General features: G+C 33.1%; 3 protein-coding genes across 5 annotated transcripts; all 3 read left to right on the top strand.

The window, feature by feature from the left end:
• Nucleotides 1–34: 34 nt before the first annotated feature.
• On the top strand, nucleotides 35–20,873 carry LOC123924654 (single-stranded DNA-binding protein, mitochondrial). Of its 2 annotated transcripts, XM_045977609.1 has the most exons (5): nucleotides 35–260; nucleotides 803–1,062; nucleotides 1,150–1,477; nucleotides 2,978–3,060; nucleotides 20,465–20,873. In XM_045977609.1, exons 2-4 carry the CDS (start codon nucleotides 817–819, stop codon nucleotides 3,058–3,060), a joined length of 657 nt encoding a protein of 218 aa, XP_045833565.1. In that variant the 5' UTR covers nucleotides 35–260; nucleotides 803–816; the 3' UTR covers nucleotides 20,465–20,873. The 2 variants fall into 2 exon arrangements, with proteins under 2 accessions (XP_045833565.1, XP_045833564.1); XM_045977608.1 differs by lacking the exon at nucleotides 20,465–20,873 and having other exon boundaries at nucleotides 36–260; nucleotides 2,978–3,545.
• Nucleotides 7,946–16,310, top strand: LOC123924652 (DExH-box ATP-dependent RNA helicase DExH9). 2 transcript variants are annotated; one of them, XM_045977604.1, is made up of 14 exons: nucleotides 7,946–8,433; nucleotides 8,516–8,716; nucleotides 9,141–9,359; nucleotides 9,477–9,815; nucleotides 9,907–10,011; nucleotides 10,577–10,687; nucleotides 11,550–11,800; nucleotides 12,254–12,377; nucleotides 13,668–13,950; nucleotides 14,045–14,199; nucleotides 14,724–14,873; nucleotides 14,956–15,188; nucleotides 15,325–15,589; nucleotides 15,822–16,310. In XM_045977604.1, exons 1-14 carry the CDS (start codon nucleotides 8,200–8,202, stop codon nucleotides 16,098–16,100), a joined length of 2,949 nt encoding a protein of 982 aa, XP_045833560.1. In that variant the 5' UTR covers nucleotides 7,946–8,199; the 3' UTR covers nucleotides 16,101–16,310. The 2 variants fall into 2 exon arrangements, with proteins under 2 accessions (XP_045833560.1, XP_045833561.1); XM_045977605.1 differs by lacking the exon at nucleotides 9,907–10,011 and having other exon boundaries at nucleotides 8,002–8,433.
• On the top strand, nucleotides 18,188–19,829 carry LOC123924653 (shewanella-like protein phosphatase 2). The gene has a single exon (XM_045977606.1). It carries the CDS (start codon nucleotides 18,273–18,275, stop codon nucleotides 19,443–19,445), a length of 1,173 nt encoding a protein of 390 aa, XP_045833562.1. The 5' UTR covers nucleotides 18,188–18,272; the 3' UTR covers nucleotides 19,446–19,829.
• Nucleotides 20,874–22,058: the final 1,185 nt, after the last annotated feature.

Here is a 22,058-nt window from a genome sequence, read left to right as displayed (position 1 = left end):
TCTTCATTTTGTCGAAGTTTATTTAATTTAATTTCATACCCACCCGTTTTGCGTCGTATTGCTGTCCTAAGAAAGGGGTTTTGGAGTCTGTAGGGTTTAAGATCATAACACTCAAGGCGGAGCTGCCCTCTCACCTCACGCGACGACGTCTCTCCTGCCGCCGTTCGCCCAGCCCATCCACCGGCCACTTCCTTTCACACACCCACCGCCCGTTGTTCGCACTGTCTCTCCGGCCTCTGCTCTCTCTCTCGCAGTTGCAGGTCTATCCCTCTTATCTGATTTCTCATTGTGGTTATATTGTAATTGAAAATTGAATATGTTGTTGTGTTTGATTTTGAATGTTGTTGAAACTTGAAATTCTGATTTCATGGAAAGTCTCAACCTAATTTAAAAACAACTATCCAAACTATTTTATCATCATCATCATCTAGTTCAAACAGAATTGTTGGATTAGCTCTAGAATCTAGATTAGGAACAACATTCAATTGATGCATTATATGATCATGATGAAAACATCATCTTATATTGAAATGGCTTGATGAACAACCAAATTAATCACTTGTTTTTCTATGTTTTCCAAGTATGGGAATTAAATTTGTTCCATCTCAAATGAGAGAAATAGCATTAGGACTTATGAATAAGAATACTGGAGTTAGGTTTTTGTGGGCTAATAATGCCAATAAAAAAGGTATTATTGATGATTTCGAGTTGCCATCAACGCCTAAGGCATCATTTTAAGTCATGTAGTTTCAACATTTGGTATACAATTTGATTTATAAATTATAATTTATTATGATAACAGTATAGTAGACAAGAATGCAAAACTCCATTGGAATGGGAAGATTCTCAATCTCACTCTCAAGGACAACCTCCCTCTATCGCTCTTTTCTTTCCACACCCACTCTGCTTCATCATATTCCTCTCCGCTTCTGCACCACCACCACCCCCTTTTCCGACTCCAACGAGGCCCAGTCAGAAGCTCCTTCCCCTGCACCAGAACAAACCGAAAGAACCTTCTACGATCGACCCCTTGAGAACGGCCTTGATCCTGGCATTTACAGGGTAATCCAATTTCTCAACCAATTAATTAATCATGGTTTTATTGATTTATTATTATTGATATTGAATTTGTATGTCGTGTGAGTGTAGGCAATATTGGTAGGTAAAGTGGGGCAAAGACCATTGCAGAAAAAACTGAGGAGTGGTACTGTTGTTACTCTACTATCAATTGGAACTGGTGGTATTCGCAACAATCGAAGACCCCTTGATCATGAAAACCCTAGAGAATATGCTAATCGATGTGCTGTTCAGTGGCACAGGGTTACCATTTATCCTGAGAGATTGGGAAATGTTCTCATGAAAAACGTTCTTCCCGGTTCAACTTTGTATATTGAAGGAAACCTCGAGACAAAGGTGTTCTCTGATCCAATTACTGGTCTTGTTCGCCGAGTTCGAGAAGTTGCAGTTCGTCGACATGGTAACTTAACTCACTCTTCAACCCCTGTTTTTTACTTATCATTTATTTAATGTTGTTAACAAAATAATTTCAAATGCTTCTTAGGGTGTCTTTTAATTTCTTTAACTAGTTGATGGGAACTCAATCTCCCCCATATAGCTTTTGCAATAGTATTTCATAGGGCTTGTTTGGATCTACTCATTTGAGCTTATTTACTATCATAAACACCTGTAAGACTGTTTGAAAAAGCTTATGAAAACAACTTCTGACATCTCTATATACATAAGCACTTATATAATAAGTGCTCAATTTAGCTGCTAAACCCCCTCCATACAGTCCAATCGTATGCTTATTATATACATACTGGAGATTTAATATTGACAAGTTCATAAAAGATATCCTCCTTAGAAACTGATAAGGAGAGGAAAGTAGAATACACAACTCTTATGCCTATTTCTATATGCATAAATGTGCTAGAGGCCTAAAAGCCTTGTCTGATGAGTTGTTTTACAATCTATATATTTTTAAAAATTGTGGATACAAATGTTGATTTTCTAACTGTTTGGAATTGTTTTGTGGTTAATGTGGCTCATGCTCAACTCACAAAGAAATCAATCTATTTTTCTTGACTTAGTTAAATAAGTCAATATCAAGCCTTGTGTTTATTGAACATTTTATATTCAGCGAGTTATGCTCAGGTTTATAATGAAAACTCCCTTATTCGTAAAATACACAGCTCCTGCCCTTTGATATATCATTGATGTACATGATATGCGTACCTTTGAAATTTGAAAGTATGAAAATGCAAACCATTTGATCAATATTCTCATTCTTATTTAATTTTTGCAAGATTCAACAAACAATCAATGTACGATATAGTTACAATTTAAAGGTTGAATCAATAAAAATAACATTTTATATTAAGTTTTTCTAATGTAAGAATGTTTTGACTTACAGAAAATGATATCTCCTCTTACCTGTTGTGTGTGTGTGCCTGTTTGGTTCACATGGCAATGAGTTGAACTGTGAAAGCTCAAGCTTGGCCCATATATTAAACCCTTTAAAATTTGTAACCATGATTGATATGTACTTGTCATTTCTCTGTTTTTCCTCATTTTCCAAAATTGAAACATGGATTTCTTTTGTAAACATCTAGAATCCAGCAGAAGATGTTGGCATAAAAGTAGGGCTAGCACCTCTCACTCTAATACTTTTTCCAACACTATTTTGTCGAGTGAAATTCAGGTAGGTCTTGTCACTTTGAAAATGTCCCACTCCCACATAATGTAGTAGAACCCACATGAATTTCATCCAACAAGAGAGAGACTTAGGAAGTGAGTGTTTCTAGTACTTTTTTGTTGGCATAATATTTGCCGTACTTTCATCATTTCATGTATATGGATTATCTATGGTTCATGAATTTTTGTAGCTTATGTTTAAAATAATCTTTGGCATTTGACAAAATTGTTTTACATTAAGATGCCTGTAACCTAATATAATACAACTACCTGTTTTCCCCAGGTCGTGTTGTATTTTTAAGTCCGGGAGATGATGCTGATCAACAGACACAACAAAATGACCTGAGGGCTGTTGGCTATTATTAAATTTTATGCTTCAAATGCGAACGTGGATTCAGCTGGCAACGGAGAATTTTTATTTTGTAATTATATTCTGGAGTTATACAACAAACTTGAATAGTTAGAGACTGTTGTCATGTTGCAAACTCTTGATCTAATTGATCATGCTTTTGCTCTTTGTAACTCAAGGAATATATAGCTCGACCTTCTTGCTTATGTATGGTGGCGAACTTGTGACAGTGCAAGTATTTCAGTTTCTGCTCTGGAACCTACATTGCATTCTGCTCCAAAGTCTGTAAGCTAGTCGTAAGAGTTATGGCTATGGCTATGGAATGCTTCTTTGCCCAAAGAGTTTGATAAATTTTTTATGAACAAATAGTTGCTTATTATATTAATGTAACTGAACTGAATAGGACTGCAACAATGGTTTCTTATGCCACCATATACCTTGTCTATCATTCTGGGAAACTAATAAAAGGTGGCTCCAGAGTCCGCCGCAATACCATGCTCTAGTCTAGTTTTTTTTTTTTTTTGTTGCTCTTAATACATTTGAAATTTTGAAATCCAAAACTCACCCCATGTTTTATTAAATAATTATATTATTATTATTATTATTATTATTATTATTATTATTATTATTATTATTATTTTGTTTTGACTAACTCTATTACTATTATCTTAAGCTTAATATAAAGATGACCATAAATAGTCTCAAAGAGTAGTAATAGATTGATACAATATCTTAAGGTCTAACTTTTATGCTTATTATTATATACATTTGATTTTGATGCAGTCAATGCATACCATTCGATTAAAATTAAAAAAATGGTAATAGATCTCGATAGTTTTTCACTTGTGTCTATCTCTTTAGTAAATGGTAACGTCACATTCGTAATTATCATTATATATTTTCAATCATAATCATCCTCTCAAACAACCATCTATTTTAGCTAATCACAAATAAAAAGAAATTGGTACTCATAATAAAGTCTGTATAAAAAGGACCTTCATGAATACCAATTTATTTTCTTATCACCCGATAAAACCGTTCACCTATATGGCGTGGCGCCTACACTCATCAGCAGGAAATTGTTGCTTTTGTCCCAACAAGTCTGTCCCAAGAAAAGGTAAACATGGCGGTATCCAAAAATGAAACTTATCTTTCTTTTTTTTTTATTTCTTTTAGTCTTTTGAAATTTGCTCTTTGGTTTTATCCTTTTATTTTTGTATTTTTTTGTTATAAAGGGAAATGTACCTAAGTTGTGATAAATCAAAGAAGCCAAAGAGAACTAGAGAACTTCAAACACATCAGTCATCACCATATTACAAAAGGCAGTTCCAGAATTGACAATACCATGCCAACAATCTAGTTAGTCTAGCTTATTTTTAATCATAAAATATCTGTACATTTTAAATTTAGAAGTTATCTTCGTGTATTGTTGTGTCATGAATCAACTTATGCAAGATAATTATTTCTGCAAGAAACATCCTAAAGAATAAAGATATAAAAAATTGCCACCTTATTAAGCCATAAGTAACTATATTTGCTTGTTTCGGTAAACTTAATCTCAAAGTTTGAATGTAAAGACAATAAGCGATCAATCTTAAAAATTAAGGAACTAAATTTAGAAAAATGGCACATGAGAGCGGTGAATTTCATCCGCTACACTCATCGAGTCGGTTTTAAATATGATATTTGTGAAGCCTTCTAGATCCAAGAGTTGGATAATTATGCTTAAAAAAAAAAGTTGGATAATTAATCTTTTCAAATAGTGAAATGGCGATTTATTTTCTTATATTAAAGAAATGTCAGCGCCTTCTTGATGTCCAAAAAGAAAATGTCAGCTAATTTTTTTTTGGTACATTGTTAATATAATCTCTCGACCCAAATATATTTTTAAAAAAATATCTATTAAAATCAATAAAAGGTTTACAAAATTCTTTAAATAATTTGTGTGCGTCAAGAAAAATATAGTCTTCAAAATTGTGTTAGTAAATTCATAAAAAGTATAAGTGTTAGTATATTCATAAAAAAAGGTCTTGCTGACGAGTTCCCCCGGACACTTTTTAAACATTTCATTTAAAGAAACTTTTTATTCAAAAAGTTAAACACTACAATTTCCAATACATTGACTTTACGCATTCCGATAAAAAATCTATAAAAAACTTATTTAAGGACTTAAAGAGTGCCCCAGAGACACTATTTAGCATTTGCCAAAGTATAATCAGCGCATCATAGAAAAGTGTTGGTGAAATCCTTTATATATTAAGACAGAAAACATGTTTCCCTCCTAAACTTACTTAATAGTCCGCCTAAATCTTCTACCTTTTTTTAATTAATTAATTACTTAATTGTCAATAATAACACCTTGCAAAACCTTTCAAATTCCTATTCCAATACTACAATTAATTCCACTTAAACTCCTACCCATATTTTATTCTTCATATCTCATACACATTCAATTCCCCTTTCCAATTCTAATAGCCACCCTTTAGAGAAAAGGAAACAAATCGACATCTTCATGTTAAAAAAAAAATTCTATATTTTTCTTATAGTTAAATATATTGTTCATCCTTATAAAATAAAATTAGTAAATTTGGTTTTTATCTCTGTAAACACAAAATCACATTTTTTTTCATACTCTAAATATTTTCTATTTTGTTTTTAGTCTCTCATCACCAATTTATGTTTATGTTCATCTTAATCAGGTCCGATCCTGACTATTTGGAGGTCTGATTTAAATATTAAAAATAGACTCCTAATAAAAAATATGTTAAAAAAATTAAAAAAAATATATCATTTATTTAAATTATAAGTAACATAAGAAACATCAATAATGAATTGATTCAAGCAGTAGGCGTTTTGGTTCCCTTAAACATGTGGTCATATATTCGATTTCATGACTCATGTTTATGGAAAAAATTTAGTTGGGAGGGGAGAAAATTCTTAATCAAGAAACGTGTAATTTTTTTTTATTTGATTAGGATATCTTTTTTATTAAACATATGATATTTTACTAAACATTGGTAATATATAAGCATTATTATAAGGCCTCAAAATTAACTTATTGAGTACATTTGATATTTTATAAACACTAACAATATATTATTATTATTATTATATTACTTCAACATTTTCAGTTGAGCCCCTCAAAATTTTGAGGCTCGATGTTGTCGCTCACCCTACATCTCATAGGGGACGGCCTGATCTTAATGTCAATGTTTTGACCCATTTTTTGTTCATGACATGTCTATATATATTATGTCTATATATTGTATTAAACATATATAATTTCATATTATGTTAAAAAAATATAAAAAAACATGTCAACATTTTGTCCATTAGGATTAAAAACAAAATAGATCGATATTATTCTAAGGATAAAAACATTTGATTTTTTTTTTTGTCAAGTAAGCATAATGACTAGAAATTTCATTCTTAAGTGGATAAGTGAGATGACAGGGGTTCGAACCTCGGCCTCCTGCATATATAATACAATGTTCATGCCAACTGAACTAAACTCACAGGATAACATGTGATTTTTTTGTTTTATAAGAACAAAAAGCAAAATTCGTTAATTTTATAAGATGAAAATGTCTGGAGTTCTCCCATAATGGGTTGAACTTTCTTTGTTCTAGAGGTAATAATATTTTATTATCTAAAACATCTGATTATGTATAATTTATCCGTCCATTGCGAGTTTAGGCGCCTAATCAAATAATTATCCTGCCTAACATCTGCTCAAAACCCTTTGATATTCCTTTTATTTTTGTCCTTCCAACAAATGCTATAGATGAGGACCCTTCATTTTCCTCCGCTCTTTTTCAACGCTAAGGAATACTACTAACTTTTAACAAATGCACGACTAACAACAATTTTGTGGAGTGTTCTTTCACTTTTTTTTATTTATATTTTTGTCCCTTAATTTAATTAATTAATCATAGGTTTACTATTTTATTCCATAATTTTTTTATTTCATTTTGGTCCTTAAGTTATAAACATTATACAATTTGATCCTTTAATTTTTTTTCATTTCATTTTGCTCTATTAAGTTTGAATAATCGACACTTTAATCCTTTAAGTAACTAAATTTTGACAATTTAATCCTTCTAACCATTGAATTTAAGCCAAAAAAAATCTTTCTAATTTAAACTTTGTACAAGATATTTTTAGTAATTAGAGTTTGTACTATTATTCATCAAGAGCATTGATATATATGGAGGAGGGAAGAAGATAAGAGAAGAGAGAAAGTCAAAAAGAATATATTTTTTCTTATTTACTAAGAGTTCACTTTACATGATGCATAAGATCTATTTATTGATAAATATAATGGGCCAATAACATGGATCAATAATTTATATGGAAACCCAATAATATTCATAACAAAATTATATTTTTTTAAAAATTAAATTTTTTCTTTCTTAAAATTAAAAATGATTAAAATTAAATTGTTAGTTTTTTTTTTTTTTTAACATTTTTATGTTGTAAATGTAATCTAACAATTGTTATAAAATAAATATACTCTCTCAATTCACACCATGAAAAATCAATATTTTACACACCAACACAGTCCCGTCCCGTGCATCACACGGGTACACGGACTAGTTAAAATTAGGATTGAAAGGATGTGTACATTTATCTTTCTTTATTTCAATTGTTGTTAAAAAAAAAAGGAAAATGCTAAAGGGCACTGGTTAAGTATGTTAAAATAGAAATTTTGTCTCGAAATGCGTGCATTCAATGCCTCAAAAGTACAAAAAGTTGTCTTTTCAATATAAATTTTTTTTTTTATTTTTTTTTAGGTATACTTAACAAGTGCCCGGGGCACTGTTTAGCATGACAAAAAAAAAAAAGAAAAAAATAAAAAAAAAGAGAGATTTGTTTTATTTTTAAATTTTAAACCATAGGATTGATCTAACCGTCCAGATTTGGAGAAGGACAATCCCTAATTTCGTAACAACACACAACAGTAGCAGCTGCAAAACGGCGACTTGAAGAGAGAAGAAGATTTTCTGCCATTGTTATTCTCCGGAGTAAGCCGCCGCTTGCCGGAGTTCGTTTTTTTCAGCACCGCCGCAATCAGTTAACAACACAGCTTTATATTCATACATACATTTTCATGTTTATAATTCCCTAACTAGAATCGCGTTTATCTCTAACAAATAATGGGTTCGTTGAAGAGAAAAACACCGGAAGAACCATCAACAACATCAACAACTTCACAAATTCAACAACATGAATGTGTTCATGAAGTATCGTATCCACATGGCTACGTTCAAGCTTCGTCTTCAACTTCTGATTCATCTCAAACAAAAGACCCTGCAAAGAAATTCCCTTTTACACTTGACCCCTTTCAATCTCAAGCTATTACTTGTCTTGAAAACTCTCAATCTGTTATGGTAAACTTTAGTTTAGTTTGTTCGGTTCAATTAAATAGCCACTTAAATACTGAAATTTGATTTTTGATCATTTTGTTTATAGGTTTCTGCACATACATCTGCTGGGAAAACTGTTGTGGCGTTATATGCAATTGCTATGTCGCTTCGAAATGGACAACGTGTTATCTACACTTCACCTATTAAGGCACTTAGTAATCAGAAGTATAGAGAATTTAAAGAAGAGTTTTCTGATGTTGGTTTGATGACTGGTGATGTTACCATTGATCCCAATGCTTCTTGCTTGGTACCTTTATATATATATATACTTTGTTCCTTTTGTAAATGTTGTTTTTCTAGAAGAATTTTGGTTCTATATAGGGAATGTTTGATTGGCAACATGTTATAGCTTTTAGGAAAACACCTTATAGCTTTTATGAAAACAATTTGACTCTATTTTATCTTTTGTTATAGAAATAGCTTATACAGGAAAACTTATATGTTCGGCTCTTAATTTAGTTGTTTATCCGACCAAGACCTATTAGTTTTTTTCAAAGTTCAAAAGGTGCAACATTATCTACTATTTTGTCAATAATACCATGAACTATTTCTTGTAGAGAAAACAATAAGTGAAATGAGATAATAAATAGTTAACGGTATTATAGGAATAAAACAAATAATTTCATCCAAAGTAACAAAATTTATTGGTTTTTTTGTTTTATTAATTTCAGGTCATGACTACGGAAATTTGGCGTAGTATGCAATACAAAGGGTCTGAGGTCACCAGGGAGGTGGCTTGGATAATTTTTGATGAGGTGCATTACATGCGTGATCGCGAAAGGGGTGTGGTTTGGGAAGAGAGCATTGTTATGTCGCCAAAGAATGCCCGTTTTGTCTTCCTATCTGCCACTGTCCCTAATGCCAAGGAATTTGCTGATTGGGTGGCAAAGGTTATTTAATCTCAACTTGATTTCATTGAATCTCTAATGATCGACTTATTGTTGGTTATTTTTTGTGAATGAAGGGATGTGTATTGATGATGGTCTTATGATTTGGGTTGATTGCAGGTGCACCAACAACCTTGTCATATTGTTTATACAGATTACCGGCCAACTCCCCTTCAACATTATATTTTTCCTTCTGGAAGCGAGGGTCTGTACTTGGTTGTTGACGAAAAGGGAAAATTTCGCGAAGACAGCTTTCAGAAAGCTTTGAATGCTCTTGTTCCTGCTGCTGATGGTGATAGGAAAAAAGAAAACGCCAAGTGGCAAAAAGGTTTGGTGCTGGGCAAGGCTGCTGAAGAAAGCGACATATTCAAGATGGTGAAAATGATCATCCAACGTCAATACGATCCCGTTATACTGTTCAGCTTTAGCAAGAGGGAGTGTGAATTTCTTGCAATGCAGGTACGTTCTAATTGATGTTTATTGTTAAGAGTATATTTTTCCATTTCCATGTGTGATACTATGTCTCTGAAATTGTCTGTGGTATCTGCAGATGGCAAAAATGGATCTTAATGGGGATATAGAGAAGGACAACATAGAAAAAATATTTTGGTGTGCTATGGATATGCTTTCAGATGATGATAAGAAGCTGCCCCAGGCAAGTTAATTAACTTTATTGTTTATCTCTCTGGGCACATTTACCATGCCTTATGCACATCTCTGATTTTTAGCAGCGTTATTAATTTAAAAAAAAAATCATCTCTTAAACCGGATTCTATTTTCTCTCGTCAATTCTATCACACCCTACAATTTAAGAAAACAACGATTCCGTAGGACTAGTAGATTTCAGATTTATTAGGTTTGCCTTATTTGGAGCTTTACCTGTTCTTTGCTGCATAAGCTTTGTTTGCTTTATTTGGAGTTAAGAATTTGTTTTTCTATATCGGATTATACTCTGAAGTCACTCATGAATTTTAATTTTTGCTTCTCTTTGGTTCTTTGATCATTGTTGTTTTCTAATTTCCATATATTGCATGAGATTGGGATGGGAATCCTTAATGCATTCTTGAACAGTCTCATTTCTTTTTTATCTATCTTTTTCTGCTTTGGAATTGGAGAATATATCATCCCTCTGTAGTTATGCGTTGCTCCAAAACTAATTTAAATAGGTTCTTCTATTACAAAATATAGCATACCAAAATGGTTTTGTGTTGATTTTTTAGGTTTCAAACATGCTCCCCTTGCTGAAACGGGGAATTGGAGTGCATCACTCTGGATTACTCCCAATTCTAAAGGAAGTGATTGAGATCTTATTTCAAGAAGGACTAATCAAGGTTAGTGAAAAAAGCATGAGATATAGATACTTCATCTATATAAGTTTTGAACATGTACATAACCGGACACCCGTATCTTATTTTTGTCAAAGTGATTGGAATATCGTGTAGAATAGTTCAATAAGCAATAGTAGGCTAGTTTATAGCATTGGTAGCAATTTGTCAGTGGGCTTGCATGCTACTATCCTTGAGCCAAAATGGCTCCAAATTGCAACAAAGCCAGGATTAGACTCTGATGATGGGTCATGAACAATGAGCAGAGCATTAAAAAGAGGCCACCAACAAAATTCTGCCCTTGGAAATACAGGAATTCATACTGTCGTAAAACCTTAGGTTTGTTGTTCCTGTCAAAATATTGGAAATTAACATGGTGGAAGAATAAACAATGTGCGCACCGAGAAAGCATTTCATGAACAACCTCGCTTTCTTATCTATTTTTCATGTTCCGATGAAAGGTGAAAATTTCCATAAGCATTATGAGCATGTATAAAATTGAAATATTATATAGATGACTTTTCATAGTGAGCAGAAAAAGCCTTTAACTTTAAGAACATTCCTTCATTCCAAAACATAATGTGAGAACCATCAATCAAAACTAAAGAAGAGGAGGCATATGCATAAACCTAAGAAATAAGCTTCCTAGGATTATTAGTAAGAGTTGCTAGAATTTCTGATTTGTGTCTTACTTATGAGGCTCTGGACTATGCTCACTTTGAATTACCTATGCTAAAATATAATAGCCTATAAAGGGAAATGTCTTTTTGTATTTGCTAATATAAGCTAGGATTAATGTTGATATAATAAACATTCCTTGTTTGACAAAATTATTAAATCTTTCAACTACTGAATTATTTTCCTTCAGTGTTTGTTTGCCACAGAGACCTTCAGTATTGGTTTGAACATGCCTGCAAAAACTGTAGTTTTTACAAATGTCCGAAAATTTGATGGGGACAAGTTTAGGTGGATAACCAGTGGAGAATATATACAAATGAGTGGTCGTGCTGGTCGACGAGGTATTGATGACCGGGGAGTATGTATCCTCATGATTGATGAGAAGATGGAGCCTTCTACTGCTAAATCAATGGTTAAAGGAGCAGCTGATAGTTTAAACAGGTAAACTGTGTGCTTAATTCAAAGAATTATATCACTCAAGATGCTACCAAATTATGATTGTGATGTTTGTGAACTGGAATTGTTCTTGTTGATCTTGAATATCTAACACTTCTAATTTGGGGATGCCAGGATTTTACATTTCTCTGATAGCCTGTTGTCAGAGTTGCCTAGTTGTGTAGTAACTAAAACTCTAGTTTAATTTATGTAGTTTTTATTGGGGAATTGGAAAATCACACACATAATAGCAATGACAATGTGACTTGTGAGTTGTGACATAATAAGTGATGCCATGACAGAGACTGTTCTAAGTTTAATGCATGAACACAGACAAAATCAAGGATGGTTGTCTTATGCTTGTTAAGCTTTTGATAATATGTTCCCTATTTTTAATATTGTAGCTTCTATAAATGAATTGTTGCCTCTTTCTTACGTATATGCTTCCTTGCATTTCAGTGCCTTTCATTTAAGCTACAACATGATTTTGAACCAAATGCGCTCTGAAGATGGTGATCCTGAAAATTTACTCCGTAATTCTTTTTTCCAGTTCCAAGCTGATCGTGCCATTCCCGACCTTGAGGTTTGTTTTAATGGGAATTTATTTGAGTTGGGAAATTTTCAGTCAAATGAAGTTGACGTGCTTAACATGCTAGTTTAAGATTTTCGTATTTTATCTCTCTCTCTCTCTCTCTCTCCTCTTGTATATACTGATAATTATACGGTCGTCCTTTTTTACAATTATTACTTGTACATATCTTTTAGGTCAGGAAACTGCTATAGTTCAACCCCTAAAAATTAAGAGATTTAGTTTTGTATCAAGTTGTAACTATAAACAGCGATGTTGAGACTCAATCTCTCAAGGAATTCAGCTCACTTCAATTGATTCCTCCAAGTTGGTATTGGAAACCACATTTTGTGTTGCATGATAAAATCTTAATCCCTAAACTCAGAACCCCAGCCATCCTAACCATTTCAGAGAAACTGTGAAAATTTCATGGGTTGGTAAGCTGTAGAAATATGGTCTTTGTGACAAGGTCTCTCTAACCGCCTGATCAAGGCGGCCGAAGACATTGATGTCATCGAATAACTTTTTTCCTAATTATCTAAGAATTGTTTTATAATATGCATCAGCCGTGTACCTTGAGTGATGAGAAACAAATGGACCTGAACCAAGCCGAGTATAAATATCTTATTAATCTGGCCCTATTGCACTTCTACTCTCCATTCTTGAGAAATATGTTTAATTTCAGTAGAGACATAAAGTGGACACTTGCTTGGTTCTTCCTTCAAGCCTAAAGGGTTCTTCTGTGAAGAGGCATATACTAGTTATTTGATAGAGACTTGAATTGTGAAGTGGGCCTGATTATGATCCTAAGCCCAATGTGAGTGTGAGAAAGGAATAAGGAGGGATGAGCTGGCAGTAAGAAAGGGATATTAATGAGTTAGTTAATATATAGTGGAAAAGGGAGAGTGAGAATGATCATCGACGAATTCTGTTAGAGAATTTGGGGATCACCATCTTGGTGATTTGGGAAGCCTTTGAGCTTTTGGCGCTGATAGCTTGTTTGCTATCAGTTTGTTACCTGTTATTTTACATTCCACCATTACTACTTGAAATTGTTCATTGCTTTCATTAATACAGTTACAATTACAATTCCATTTTTATACTCAATTTTACTTTGTTCCTTGATCTGAAACCCATTAATTCATATACATATCATTATTTAAAACCCATTGATGTGCTTCTATTTCAGTTGGTTCTTGAGAAAACCTTTTTTAATAAAATACCTTTACTTCTATTGTTGGTTTGGAAATTTCATCAACGAAAGATTAGTTTTTTAACTTTTTCTTAATAATTTTGTGTATCCAGAAACAAATAAAAGCTTTCGAAGAAGAAAGGGAATCAATTGTTATCGAAGAAGAAGACAGTTTGAAGGATTATTACAATCTGCTGGAGCAGCTTAGAAGTTTTAATAAGGAGGTTCGTGACATTGTGTTATTGCCAAAGCACTGTTTGCCTTTTTTACAGCCTGGGAGGCTTGTTTCTATCCAATGCACTTCAAGCGATGAGGATATTTCTCCCATTTTTATTGAGGATCAGTTGACTTGGGGATTGATCATTAATTTTGAAAGGATTAAGGGTGTTTCTGAAGGTGATGATTTTCAATGGCTTCTTGTGATTTTTATATACTTTTGTACTATAAAATTTCCGTTCCTTGTTGTAAAGTAGTCAATAAAACATTTCAGATGATGCAAGCATAAAGCCAGAAGATGCATCATACAAAGTTGATATTCTTACAAGATGTGTGGTGAGGAAAGATAAACTTGGAAAAAAATCTGTTGAGATTGTTCCTCTGAAAGAACATGGAGAACCTATAGTTGTTTCCATTCCTATCTCTCAGGTAAAGTATTTTAAGCTGTCAAGTGATGTAATATATATGCAGGCTTTGACTCTAAATTGTAATTTTTACAGATTTAATTAAAAGAAATGAAGAATATGTTCTTTTATATATGGTACTCCTTAAATTGTTAGATTGGAAACCGACCCACTGTTTTTATATTCCCCAAATCCAAATTTCTTTCTCCACGATGTAGACGCCGGTGCCGGTTTTAGTTTCCTCTGCACCACCGGTTCACCCTTCGGGGTTGTCGTTAACTTTGTTCTTCTCCGGTAGCCGCTGTCGATCCAACTCGATTAACCCTCCAATTCATTAGTTGGAATTTGATATGTTGCATTGAATACCTCATCTAGGATTAAAATTCAATAGTTGGAATTTGATATGTTGCATTGAATACCTTTATCCAATTCATTGTTGAAAATGAAATGTTGGTTTTGCTGGAACTGTATTTTTTTGGTTTTTACTGTTCACAAGATTAATAAAATAACCAATGATCGGTATATAATTTTCTCTTTTATTATTTACAGATCAATACAATTAGCAGCCTGCGTCTATACATACCAAAGGATCTTTTGCCATTGGAAGCTCGAGAAAACACACTGAAAAAAGTTATGGAAACACTTTCTAGATTTAGTGAAAAGGGATTGCCACGTCTAGATCCCGAAGAAGACATGAAGGTGTAGTGCTTATCCATTCATTTTCCTCATTTTTATTACTTCCCAATTATACTATCATTACCGAGATTCCTATATTTTTCAGATTCAAAGTAGCTCGTACAAGAAAGCATCCCGTAGAATAGAGGCTTTGGAGAGGCTATTTGAAAAGCATGAAATTGCGAAGTCACCTCTTATAAAGCAGAAGATAAAAGTTTTTCAAAGGAAGCAAGAGCTGACGGCAAAAATAAAGTCCATTAAGAAAACATTAAGATCATCTACTACTCTGGCATTCAAGGATGAACTCAAGGCAAGAAAGAGGGTTCTTCGGAGGCTAGGGTAATGAAAATTGTGAAGTATTTCTGTTCTTTTTTATGGTTTTATTCATGCTTCTTTGTATCAAATAATTTCAGCATCCCAATATGATTTACCTGTGCTGATGAAAATGATATTCACATAAGACCTTCATATGCAGATATGCTACAAGTGACAACGTGGTGGACTTGAAAGGCAAGGTTGCTTGTGAAATTAGTAGTGCAGATGAATTGACCTTAACAGAACTCATGTTCAATGGTGTTTTCAAGGACATAAAGGTGGAGGAGCTGATTTCTCTCTTGTCTTGTTTTGTCTGGCAAGAAAAAATCAACGATGCTCCCAAACCTCGCGAAGAACTTGATCTACTCTATTCGCAATTACAAGACACTGCCCGGAGAGTTGCCCAGCTTCAGCTTGAATGCAAGGTAATTACCGAATACCAATTCATTCCATAACTAGAATTTAACTGCAAATGTGAAGATTTTGATTTAGGTCCTAAGCTTTTCATTTGACAATAACAATTCTGCATATCCATCTTCATTAGTGTCCAATCAACGATGTCATTCGTTGAATACTGTAGCTTTGGTCTACTGTAAATGCTCTAACAAGTTTTTTTTTTTGTTTAATCTCGTTTTTTTTACCAAAAACAAAAAACAGGTGCAAATTGATGTTGAAACTTTTGTAAAGTCATTTAGGCCTGACATTATGGAGGTTGTGTATGCTTGGGCGAAAGGTTCAAAGTTCTATGAGATCATGGAGATTACACAAGTTTTTGAAGGTAGCTTGATTAGAGCAATTAGAAGACTTGAGGAAGTTCTTCAGCAGTTAATAGAAGCAGCTAAGTCAATTGGAGAAACTGAGCTTGAGGAGAAGTTTGAGGAGGCTGTGTCCAAAATCAAGAGGGACATTGTCTTTGCAGCATCCTTGTATTTGTAGTAAAATTGTGCAATTACATAGATTTCATGGTTGGAAAATAGTGTACCACTTGATATTAACCTTGTTTTTCACCTTTAGTTTTGAACTTAGCTTAGAAACATACAAAATCATTGTTGTATTGGATAAACAAAATTTGGATAGTGGAGTAAAATTTACTTTTAGTGGGATTTTGTCTGTCATTAAAAGTCAAAATTATTATTATTTTCAAAATTTTCACCTGATCTTCATAAAAAAAAATTGGTGTAAATATTCATACAAAAAAATTTGATTTTAGAAATATCCAGTAATTTTTAAAAATTGTTGCATCTTTGGTATTTATAGGTTGTTCATGTGTTTTGTAGGTATAAGTATAAATGTGGGAATATGAAGTCAAATTTTATTTTTATTAATGTTTAAATGATGGATGGCACAAAAAACCCCAAAGTAGAGGCAAAATCCAAAATGATTTCCTCACCTTGCCGACGAAAAATGAGTTCAATGTATGTTTTTTTCCTAAAGATTCACCACTGTTTTTTGACTGAACTGTATTTTCCATTTTATTTTATTTTGTATTATAATGTGACAACCTAACCAATATATCATTTGGTGCTTTTTTAATTCACACACATTAGTGTACTATTCTTCGAGAGAAATGTCATCTCATGGACACATTTCCTAACTTACTCTTTTTGACACACTCTATTATTGCATTACATTATTTAATTTTTCTATCTATTACATATTTTCCTCTCTCTCTTTTTTTTACTAAGCAACATTCAGTTTAAATATAAAAAAAGTGATGTTAAACATAAACAGTACGGGTATTAAAAATACCAAAAATAAACTTTTTACATTTTCAATGCATTAATGCACGAGTTTCAAGACAAAATTTCCTTATTTATGTGTTTAACTAGTACACCGGGTACGCTATTTTAATATTTTCCATAAAAAAATTGCAATTTTTTTTTGAAATATATCTAATTTTAAAAACAAACAAATCTTGCATAAACTCATGTTAAGGGATATTTTCACAGTATATCTATAACAATATATAAAGGGGATAATGGAGTTTGGGCTGGATTTTTTTTGGTCCATTTTGCCCTTAACTTCCTTTATGGTTTTTTAATTATTCCATAATTGCCCTTAACTTCCTCTTTTTTTTTTATGGTTTTTTCATCTATATCTATTCTATACTATATCTATAACAATATATAAAGGGGATAAGGGAGTTTGGGCAGGATTTTTTTTGGTCCATTTTGCCCTTAACTTCCTTTATGGTTTTTTAATTATTCCATAATTGCCCTTAACTTCCTCTCTTTTTTTTTATGGTTTTTTCATCTATATCTATTCTATACTATAATATATAAAAAGAATACATGAGTTTTGGGTAGAATTTTCATAATACCAACATTACCCTTGCTTTTTTTTAGTAGCAACAAAAATCTTTTATTAACAAACTCACCATAACATAAGGCGTATCTTTTTTTTTTGGGTACATAAGTTAGACACAGGCAGGCGCGTTCCGCGCCTGCCTGACCCGCTAGTATATTATAACTATTCTACTATTTATTTGTTTTTAGTACGCTGTAAATACTGAGTTTGATCACCAGAACATCGTAAACTATTCTACTATTATTACACGAAAGACAAGCAAATGGAAAAATCAATATTTTTAAATACATTAATTGAATTCTTTTTTTGTTTTTTGTTTGAACTTTATGTTTCCTATACAAAACCAAAATCAAAATACTTGCTGGAGTGTTTCTTTCTTTTTGGTTTCTTTCTCTTAGGCTATGGTTGGATTGGTGGTAAAAGATGGAATGAAATGGAATGAAGTGGTAACTAACTAAGTTCCATTGTTTGGATTTGCAAAAAATGAATGGAGTGGAATGGAACACAATCGACCTCATTCTATCTCATACCATCCAATCTTCTAATTTTCTTTCCCCTCTAAATTGGGGTGTATGCAATGGAATGAATATTTATAAAATATATCCAAACAATGGAATGATATTTTACTTCATTCCGCTCCGTTACACTTCATTCCATTATGCTCCATTCCGCTCCATTCCATTTTGTAACACCAATCCAAACATAACATATGTTTGAGTCTTTCTTTCGTCTCGTGCTTCTCATTTTGAAGCTAAAAAATAAAAAAGCGCTTCTGATGATTTGAAAGCACTTATTTTCAAAATGGAAAACGAAAAACAAAACTCATTCTGCAAACGAGTTCCCAATCTTCTATCTTCTTTCGTCGATACATTCGTTGACTTTTCAGTCAGCGGCGGAATCTTCCTCCCACCACCGCCGTCATCTCCGCCACCTCCACTCCCCACTCGACTACCCTCCCCGCAACGTCTTATTGCCATCGGCGATCTCCATGGCGACCTCAAGAAAACAAAAGAAGCTCTCCGAATCGCCGGATTAATCGACGATTCCGATAAATACATCGGAGGTTCATCCACCGTAGTTCAAGTCGGCGATGTCCTCGACCGCGGCGGTGACGAAATCAAAATCCTGTACCTCTTAGAAAAACTGAAACGCGAAGCAGCAATTCAAGGCGGAAGATTCATCACCATGAATGGAAACCACGAGATCATGAACGTTGAAGGTGATTTCCGTTTCGCGACGAAATCAGGCGTTGATGAATTTAGGGTTTGGTTGAAATGGTTTCGTGAAGGTAACAAGATGAAGAGTCTCTGCAAAGATTTGGAACCACCGTTAGATCCGTTGGATGGTGTACACGTGGTGTTTCGTGGTGCGAGGAGAGAGTTTCATGATGGGCTTAGGGCTAGGGTTGCTGCATTAAGACCTAATGGCCCAATTTCTAGAAGGTTCTTCACACAAAACGTTACTGTTTTGGTTGTTGGTGATTCGATTTTTGTTCATGGTGGTTTGTTGCAAGAACATGTTGATTATGGATTGGAGAAGATTAATAGTGAGGTTATTGATTGGGTTAATGGTAATTATGGTAATCGGTTGTCACCGGGTTATTGTCGTGGGAGGAATGCAGTTGTTTGGCTTAGGAAATTTTCTGATGGGAATTGTGATTGTTCGAGTCTTGAGCATGTTTTGTCAACGATTCCGGGTGTTAAGAGGATGATTATGGGGCATACCATTCAGAGGGGAGGGATTAATGGCGTTTGCGGAAATAAGGCTATTCGAATTGATGTTGGTATGTCGAAAGGTTGTGGTGGTGGTTTGCCTGAGGTTTTGGAGATTGATAGGGTTTCTGGGGTGAACATATTGACATCAAATTCTTTATATCATCAAGATGTTGATGTTGGGAAGGTGGAAGAAGGGCTTGGATCGTTGATTAATAATGATCAAGATGTTAGACCTAGACAAGTGGAAGTTAAAGCTTAACTTTTATCGATAAGAATCAAAGTTGATGATTGAGAGTTTACAACATTCACATAGAATGCTCACCAATCACTTGCTAGATCCTGAAGATTAAAGGCTTAGTTTCAACTTTCAACTTTAAAATTGTTTAGATTATTTAGGCAATTGTTGCAATAAAGGTTTCTCATTCTTGTGCATCGGAGTTAGAGGTATCTATATCCTATGCCTTATTGTTTAGGTTTTTAGGGTTTAGTAATTAGGATATGGAGGTGATGATTTCTAATCAAACTTATATGATTGTTTGTTTAGTGGATTGTTAACATCATCATTGATCGTACATGATTGATTAATTCCTTGTCGACCTATTTGACATTGTAATTGAGTATGAAAACATGGACGTATTAATAACATCGATTGATTTACATTTTAAAACTGCATTGTGCATAACCTACAATTGAATGATAAAAAAAAAAAATTTGCTTTAATTTTTACTTGGACTTTAAGAAAAAAAAATAGAGTTTGGCCAAATATGGAGTGGATATACAAAATCTGCATTGCCTTTTCGTTCGATTTCATTGCTTGCTTGATATATTGGCAGTAGCTGAGGCACTTTGTTGGGGAAAAATGTTGTTGACGGTGGAAGGCAGAAAATCCTCCATATAAACACGCCATTGCGGCCTATGGCTCCCCCGTGGCAGCCATTCCCTTCACAAATGGCCTATGGTGTAAAAAAAAAAACGTCATGCCATTCTGCCATGGCCGCCATTTAAAAACACTGTTGGAGAGGCCAAATGTTTTATGGTGTGAATGTGGTTGATGTTATATGTGGCCTGAGGCTAAAATCTTGGAAGGACATTACAAGCACCAAGACTTTTAACCTCGCCTCATCAAGATTCTAATTTCACAATCTATCATATGTCCATAGGATTTAAGATTCACTGCAAGTTTTTTTAAAATCTTTGATTTGGCCATATATCCAAGCTTGCACGTATATCTTTGATTCTCTGAGGGCTGTTGGCTATAGGGCTGTTGGCTATTATTAAATTTTATGCTTCAAATGCGAACGTGGATTCAGCTGGCAACGGAGAATTTTTATTTTGTAATTATATTCTGGAGTTATACAACAAACTTGAATAGTTAGAGACTGTTGTCATGTTGCAAACTCTTGATCTAATTGATCATGCTTTTGCTCTTTGTAACTCAAGGAATATATGGCTCGACCTTCTTGCTTATGTATGGTGGCGAACTTGTGACAGTGCAAGTATTTCAGTTTCTGCTCTGGAACCAACATTGCATTCTGCTCCAAAGTCTGTAAGCTAGTCGTAAGAGTTATGGCTATGGAATGCTTCTTTGCCCCAAGAGTTTGATAAACTTTTTATGAACAAATAGTTGCTTATTATATTAATGTAACTGAACTGAATAGGACTGCAACAATGGTTTCTTATGCCACCATATACCTTGTCTATCATTCTGGGAAACTAATAAAAGGTGGCTCCAGAGTCCGCCGCAATACCATGCTCTAGTCTAGTGTTTTTTATTTTTTTTTTGTTGCTCTTAATACATTTGAAAATTTGAAATCCAAAACTCACCCCATGTTTTATTAAATAATTCTATTATTATTATTATTATTATTATTATTATTATTATTATTATTATTATTTTGTTTTGACTAACTCTATTACTATTATCTTAAGCTTAATATAAAGATGACCATAAATACTCTCAAAGAGTAGTAATAGATTGATACAATATCTTAAGGTCTAACTTTTATGCTTAGTATAAGTGTTAGTATATTCATAAAAAGTATAAGGGTCTTGCTGACGAGTTCCCCCAGACACTTTTTAAGCATTTCATTTAAAGAAATTTTTTATTCAAAAAGTTAAACACTACAATTTCCAATGCATTGATTTTACGCATTCCGATAAAAATTCTATAAAAAACTTATTTAAGGACTTAAAGAATGCCCCGGGGACACTATTTAGGATTTGCCAAAGTATAATCAGCGCATCATAGAAAAGTGTTGGTGAAATTAAAATTAGGATTGAAAAAATGGGTTTCATTGTCAAGCCGGTCCGTTTAACGCGTCATTTTTGACACCTGAGCTGAAGTTTTAAATTCGGTACTTTAAACTGGTTTGTTCCAATTAACTCCCTTAAAAAAGGAGTGGAGGCGGAATGAGTTAGGTTGGGCTGCAGATCATTTTTAAAAACTATTATTTTGTCGAATTGAGACGGAAAAATTAGAAGAAAAGTTGTACATTCATTTTTTTTCCTCTTTACTTTCACTTGTATTTCTTCCTTTTTCAATCTAATTATCAAGACCTATTTTAATATTTGGATTATTTTAATACTTGTTTAATATTGTTTGTTGGATTTTTATTATTTCTTTATTTTTAAACTTCTTTATACTGGAGAATGACATTGATATTGCAACAGGACGTGGTAAATTAAAACAAAATTATCTAGTAATAGGTTTTGAGAAGATATTTGATTTCAATGTCAAATTATTAATCATTACTATTATTTATAAATAATTTGAGTTTGTTAATCTGTTTAGTTACTGTTTGTTATGCACAGTTAAAAAAATATAAATTATGTAGTAAATTTACACATATAAAAAGTCATTAGGTTTGATTTA

The sequence above is a fragment of the Trifolium pratense genome, linkage group LG4, assembly GCF_020283565.1.
Source record: "Trifolium pratense cultivar HEN17-A07 linkage group LG4, ARS_RC_1.1, whole genome shotgun sequence".
NCBI classification, from domain to species: domain Eukaryota; kingdom Viridiplantae; phylum Streptophyta; class Magnoliopsida; order Fabales; family Fabaceae; genus Trifolium; species Trifolium pratense.
This window is presented reverse-complemented; position numbering and strand designations above follow the sequence as displayed.